The sequence below is a fragment of the Nicotiana attenuata genome, unplaced genomic scaffold (genome assembly GCF_001879085.1).
Source record: "Nicotiana attenuata strain UT unplaced genomic scaffold, NIATTr2, whole genome shotgun sequence".
NCBI classification, from domain to species: Eukaryota; Viridiplantae; Streptophyta; class Magnoliopsida; order Solanales; family Solanaceae; genus Nicotiana; species Nicotiana attenuata.
This window is the reverse complement of record NW_017676438.1, coordinates 34,705-42,056: the sequence shown is the minus strand read 5'-3', so window position 1 is coordinate 42,056 and position 7,352 is coordinate 34,705. Positions and strand designations below refer to the sequence as shown.

The 7,352-nt window shown below is 38.9% G+C and overlaps 1 protein-coding gene across 1 annotated transcript; it reads left to right on the top strand.

Moving 5' to 3' along the window:
• Positions 1-5,481: 5,481 nt before the first annotated feature.
• Positions 5,482-6,340, top strand: LOC109221009 (agamous-like MADS-box protein AGL62). Its single transcript, XM_019385477.1, has 2 exons — positions 5,482-5,623; positions 5,955-6,340. The coding sequence occupies exons 1-2, from the start codon at positions 5,482-5,484 to the stop codon at positions 6,338-6,340; spliced, it is 528 nt and encodes a 175-aa protein (XP_019241022.1).
• The last annotated feature ends 1,012 nt before the right edge of the window (positions 6,341-7,352 follow it).

Below are 7,352 nucleotides of genomic sequence, written 5' to 3'. Positions count from 1 at the left end.
AAAGCCTACAAGAGCCTCAAATTGAAGATTTTTTTGCAAGTAAGGCGCCGAGGACGTGCCTAAACTCATGTGGGGAGAGATGTCATGGGCGGCTTTTCCAGCCATGCCCATGACCCCTTGGGCGCACCCCGTGGCGTCTAGCAAACCTCCCAAATGCTAGCGCCACGGACGGCCCGTGGTCTTGGCCGCGCCAAGTGGACAGCGCGCAGGTGCCTCTGTCGCCCCACGATATCCTCGCTGAGCGAAGCCGCAGGCAGAGCCAACAGCCGCCGCACGCCGCCCGTGATGCCAAAAGACACTGCTGCTGACAACGGCCTGCTGCCTGCCTTAAATAGAAACTAAGTCAATTTTCATGTAAATATAGAGTAGTTTTTTATTTCATGTACTTCCCATTATTTTCTCTAGCTAGTCAATCTAGTCTTTGTAACTTTGGGATTAATTTTTTTTATAAGTATATAAGGCTTCGCGCCCGGCACCAACTCAATTTCATGGTCCACAGTGCGCCTAGGCGGGAGCCGCTTTGGCATGTCTTGTGGCATGACATCTTCAAACTCCAGTAGTAACTCCTTCACGGGTTCAGAATGGGACCCGAGGAGCGTTCTATATCTTCAATGCAGAGGGTTGCCAGGAACGTAGGTTCATTCCTTTTGACCCCCTTCTTCAACTGCAAGGCCGAGATGTTCTCAACGGCCATCTTCATGGGCAGGCACGGGATAATGCAGGGCTTGGCCCTATTGGTACCCATCATCAGTAGCATGTCTGCAAATGGTACAGGCATGGTGTTGGTTTGCCTTAGGAATTCCAGCCCAACTATCAACTCGAAGTCATCTATGATCACCACCCGCAGGTTGAATTTTCCTTCGTAAGGCCCAAGCTTCACCGGTACTTCTTTAGCTATTCCACCTACTGGCTGGGGAGGTGAGTTGATAGCCTTGACGCTACCTTTACCTTTCTCTACAACTAGTCCAAGGCGCTCCACCTGAGTCGAGGCTAAGTAGTTGTGGGTAGCACCCGTGTCTATCATAGCCCGAATAGGCTTGCCATTCACCTTCATCTCGACGAACATTAAGGTCCTCTCTTGTTTAAGAGGAGTCTCTTCATTCGCCTTCTTTTTTCCTTTCCTGGTGACGGGACATGAGTCCTTCTTCTTACGAATACCAGCACTGGTCTCCGCTAGTGCCTCAGAAATGGAACCCACAATTGCATTGAAGGCACCTACTGATTCAGTCTGGTCCGCATCGTCTGAGTCGTCATCAGTCCCATCATCAATAGCCTGATGGGCATTCATCTGTGCATGTGGGCACTCATTGTTCCAATGTGGACCGCCGCAATGACGGCATCCTGAAGGAGGCTTTCTCGCCCGATCATTGTTGTTTGACGCAGCATTGTTGCTGTCGGAGGAAGGAGCTCTAGATTTGTTTGAGTTCCGATCTCCCCCATTTTTGCTAGGACCACCACTGCTAGGCTGGCCCCCTTTGAACACTGCTCGGGCAGGCGGCTGAGGCCTGTCCCTTCGAGCTTCCATTTGATAGTCCCCAAGGCATTCAGCTGCTTGGATTGCCTTGGGAAGGGAATCTACCCTTTGTCTCTGTAGCTCCACGCGGGTATAAGGTTTCAACCCTTCCATGAAGGTGAAGAGTTTGTCCTTATCCCCCATGTCGCGTATGCTGAGCATGAGTGCGGAGAATTCTCGCACGTAGTCCCGCACTGATTTTGTCTGGCGGAGCTCCCGTAGTTTTCTCCTTGCATTATATTCAACATTCTCGGGGAAGAACTGCAGGCGTATAGCTGCCTTCAGTTCGGCCCATGTCTCGAGAGCATCTTCACCGGCCTTGATGGCTTCGTACTTCACACGCCACCAGAGTTTAGCATCACCCTGAAGATACATGGCAGCAGTTGCTACCTTCTTAGCTTCCTCCAGATCCCCAACAGCATCGAAATACTGTTCGACGTCAAAGATGAAGTTTTCCACTTCCTTGGCATTCCTAGCTCCACTGTATGGCTTTGGCTCAGGAATTTTCAGTTTCTTTGTCACGGAAGCGGAGTTCACAGCACCTCCGATTTGGTTTCCACCTCCTCGGAGTAGGCCATTTAAAGCAGCGTTGACAACATTGAGTTGGTCTGTCAATTTGTCAATGGTTTGTTGCATGGCAGTCACCTTTTCTGCCTCTTGTGCCCTGTGGGCTAAATCCTCGGTGCGCTCCTGTTAGAGCCCCTCGAATTTCTCAAAGACTTCGGCTGCCTCTGTGGCTGCCGTCTGCCGGTCTCCCTCGGAGTCGCGACTGATGTTTTCAACGTCAACTTCGACCTGAAGCACCCTGCGGTCCAGGTCGTCCAACCTTTGCAGTAGGCTGGTTCTTAGTTCAGGCACCGTATCCACAATAGGCCGCAATACCTCAACCGTCCCTTCGAGGGCCACAATGCGGTCCCCGTGATTCACCATGGTCAGAAATGGTGGTATGTTAATACGTTCCCTCGTCCGATGTCGAGCCTAGGCTCTGATACCAACTGTTACGCGGCGCCTTCCTGAGATTCCTTGGAAGGGCGACGTAAGGCTAGGCAACTGATGTCAGTGCAGTTGCTGTCCGCCAACTGAGGTCCCCTCCGTATGCTAGACGAGATTGTCAGTGCCGTACGGGAAAACCAATGTCAAGAGCAATTGAGAGAACAGAAATGAGAATTCAGAATGAAAGAAAGCTTGATTGCATTAATAAAAGCTATTACAGAAAAGCAACACGGTGTCGAGGGGGAGAGACACCAGTACAGAGAATTGCTTGCTTGCTAGAAAGCTTTGATTGCTTGATCCCCCCTAATAGTACTTAAAAAAAATAATCCAAAGTTACAAGACTAGACTTGACTAAGCTAGAGAAACATAATGGAAGTACATGAAATAAAACTACTCTATATTTACAATGAAAATGACTTAGTTTTCTATAAGGCAGCAGCAGGTCCGTTGTCAGCAGCAGTGTCTTTGGCATCACGGTCTGCGCGCGCGGCGTTGTCTGCGCGCGCGGCGCTGTTGGCTTCTGCCTGCGGCTTGGCGCTCGCGAGGGATATCGGTGGGGCGACAGAGGCACCTGCGCGCTTGTCACTTGGCGCGGCCAAGACCACGGGGCGCGCCCAAGAGGTCATGGGGCATGGCTGGAAAGCCGCCCATGACAGTAATATTTCTTCTAATGAAGTAACGAAAGGATCTCTTAGTTAAGATTGTAAAGTTTGTGAGAACTGATAATTAATTATATATTTGTATATCATAAATGAAGATATTAGAAACAATCTCGTAAAAGAAAAACTCAGGGTGTGCCTGCATATATTGTCATATATCGTGTGATAGATATATACTTATATAGTGGTTGCAAGATGTGATCATTGATTTAATTTGTACAAGAAATAATTATCTTTTCTAGATTTAACTGTATATTACAGCGTAATCCATATGTATTGGTTCATTTTGCATTGCAATTTGCTTTAAATCTAAGCCCTAATTATATTTTCCATGGAAACAAAGTCGTTTTAGATCTTATTTTTCTCCACGTGCACTTCCCCCGAAAAAAAAAAGTTTTAACCCTGTGCAAGGGGCTAGCGCACAATGTACAACTTTATATATATATATATAGCTCACTTCTTCAATTCAAATTGTACATCGCCATCTTATTAAAATAACATGTAACTTACAATGATTCTAATAAGCATATTGGGTAAAAGGAGATAAACAAATCAAAAGAAACTAATAAGATAATTTTCCTGCAAGTAGGCTTTTACCATATAACTGGTATTTTTTGACAAATAACCGTCAGGTTTGCTGTTTTTTTTTTTCTTCTAGTTAGTATACATAAATTATATACTGATTATACATAATTCATCACATAGTATACATGGATTTTATATATATATATATATATATATATATATATATATATATATATATATATATATATATATATATAATAATATATATATATATATATATATATATTATACTTTAGCCAATTATTTTTAATTGAAATGATTGCGGGCAGGTGACTATTTAGGTTAATTCTTCTCTCCCAAACAAAGTATTCCACCAGAAATAGTGTGATCTCAAAGGTTGTTAAGTTTTTTTTTAAAGTAGTACTTGCCAATTGAGAAGAAATTTGCTTTTTTAATTGCAATCTTCCACACTGAACCCTTGCTTTTGGTAAAGAAGGAATATATGAAATTATTTTGGTTATTTCCATACTATTCGCAGGTTTAGATAACAAAATTTAAGTTTTGTTACAGTTTGAATCATCTCAATTTTATTTGGTAATGGTGGTGTGTGGATCAATTTTCACACACATGACTATTCCAATTTTTTGGATTGTATGAGTAAACTGTATCTTATTTGTACATATTTGAAGCATCTAAATTATATAAAGCTTAATAAGCTTTCTCTATTAGTAGGGAGTTTAATAAATTGATAAAAGACTGTGGTAACTCTAGCTCTTATATTTGCATCAGTAGATAATTAAGAGACCACAATGTATTTAGTAGAATTTATCCACCGAGTTTCAATTTGAGCAACATCATTGGCTTCCGAGGGATTTCTTCATTATCGGAAAAAAGAAGAAAAAATTATAATACTTGCTTCTCTGAAACTATATTTCTAATTATGCCTATTTGTAAGAGGAAGGAACCTAATTATACATCTATATATTGATGCTTGTATCAATTCGTATCCATTTATATGGTTAAGTAATAAATTAAGGCGATTATATAAATTAATTTACTTTGTTCACGTGATTAAAATATGTAAATGATAGTTGCCATGTAACTTTCACTGATTTGATGTAAATATTAAAATATATTGTAATCTTCCACGACAGCTTGAATATTACCAAAAATAGGACAATAAAAAAAAAGGAGTATAAATGAAGCAATGATAAACTGAAAGGGAAATATTGAAACATGTCTTAATCTACCCCGACAGCTCGAATATTATCAAAAATTAAAATAACAAAAAAGAAAATATAAATAAAAATATGTCATAATCTTCGGCGACAACTTGAAAATTACCAAAAAGTAGAGATAGTAAACAAGAGAATAAAAATAAAAATAATGGTAACAAAATTGGGATATTTATTCATCCATTTGCAAATTAAGGGATATTATTAAGAGAGTATCAAATACTAATAATCTTAGAACAACAAATCACTATTGGTCTACGCCTGGCCTGAAAATTGACTTGACCATTACAATATTATAGAGGTAAATTTTGAAAATCTTTTGAAAAATGGAGAGTATAGTCACCACTATAATTAAGTATCTAAATTTACTTGCCTCATAACATGTGAACACTAAAAAAATGAACTGGATTCCTCTCTATGAACTACCAAAACTGAAAAACCAAAGGCCTTCATGATGTTGGAAAAACTCTATAAATGCTAGGCTCCTGCATTACAAAATTCATGTCACATAACTCTAAGTAATACTTACTAGTTATATCATTATATATCCTTAAGAATGAGTACTAGGCTCGCGAAGATAGAAAATCAAAATAATCGACAAGTTACCTTCTCAAAACGTCGAAATGGCGTCTTCAAAAAAGCTAATGAGCTTGTTGTTATGACTGGTGCTGAAGTTGGCCTCATCGTGTTTTCACCAGGTAATTACAAGCCTTACATTTTCTTGATCATCTAGATATACATGATGTATACCATCAACAAATATAACTAAAAGTACATGCATCGTCATATTAAACATGCAAATCCAAGATCCTAAACATGATAATTAATCTCACGTATAATTAAAGCATCATAAGAAAAATACATGATGCGAGAGACATTATAACACCAGATCGATAAACTCATTTCTCTCCTCTTGCCCTATATAACATTAGATAAACGAATTTTTCTCCTCTTGTCCTTTTTTAGATTACCGATTTCTCTCCTCTTGTCCTATTTTGTATTAATGATTTCTCTCCTCTTGCCTTATAGCTAACAAGTCTTACTCTTTTGGTCATCCAAATATAAATGAGACCATCAACAAATATGTTGGCGAAGAAAAGCCTTCATCGCCATCATCACCGGGCATTGATAAGTATGTCGAGATGTTCCGAAAAGCCAACTCTAGAGAACTTAATACACGGCTCAATTATTTGCAAGACCAGCTGGAATTTGCATTAAACTTGAAAAGCAAACTCAAAGAAATAAATAAGAATGTGGAGAGCCAACAAGAATGGTTCAGGGATCCTATAGAGAAAATGAACTACACCGAGGCTTCAATGTTGAAGGAGAGATTAGAAGATCTTCTCTTGAAGGTGAAGAGTTATGGTACTGAACGCGGGTATAGCTACGAAAATGGAAGGTGGAAGCATGAATAAAAACTACTACCAGTTTTTTTCAATTAATCATTCTTGTTGTTTATTTTTAAAGATTTACCTAGCACAACCATAAAAGTTGTCACTGTGTGACTTGGATGTTGTAAGTTTAAACCACAGAAATAGTATTTTGATGAAATACAAAGTAAGGTTGTCTACAACAGACCAACATGGGTTGTTTCTTCCTTGGTCGTATCCTGCACATAGCGGAGTTTAGTGTGGGGGCTGTTCTAGTAATAAATTGAGGTGATATTTTGACGATATGTACTATGTATGCTCAATCAATGTAAACTCTATATTTTATAAGGGTCGCCTTTCTATCTTTTAAGAGGACATCCCGATCTAATTATAAAATGAATTAATTAAACATTTATTCGATTAAGCTTAAATCTTCGAAATAATAAAAATCTTGACAAAAATTATTTCTATGTGGAATGTGTGTGTTTCAGCAATCCAATAATACACGATTATGACATATGAGATTCAAGGTGCAATATTTATTCGCATCTTTAATTTTAAAGAATTTTTCTCTTCTTTCTTCTTTTCAGATCTTACTATTCACATCCTTCCCAAGAAGGAAAATAAAGGAAAATGTAACGTGATTATGATTTCAAATGATTTATTTACATGATAATTTACATTCAAGAAAAAAGCTCAATCATTATCGGAGCCTAAGATACTAATTTGGTTGAAATTCTCTTCAAGATTCATCGGTCCAAGGGAGGTTGTTAATTTTTAAGGAATAATTTCCTCTTCTATAATCTATTCTCTTAATATTCACATCCTTAGCCAAAAAATAAAAGAGAAGAAAAGAAAAGAAAGAAAGAAGAAGAAATACTGATATGTGATTATGATTTCAAATGAACTTTTTACCTCGATACATTCTCTACATTCAAGAGAAAGGACTTGATAACAAAAGAAACCTAAAGATATTAATTTAATTGAGATTTACATCATGATTTAAGCGATCAATATTTCAATGTAATCTATAGTACTACACGCTTAAATTATTGAC

Bases quoted from the DNA above. Each gene is read 5' to 3' on its own strand.
- LOC109221009 (XM_019385477.1), top strand. From the start codon at position 5,482: ATGAGTACTAGGCTCGCGAAGATAGAAAATCAAAATAATCGACAAGTT. The intron at 5,624-5,954 runs GTAATTACAAGC...CTTGCCTTATAG, and splicing joins CCTCATCGTGTTTTCACCAG to CTAACAAGTCTTACTCTTTT.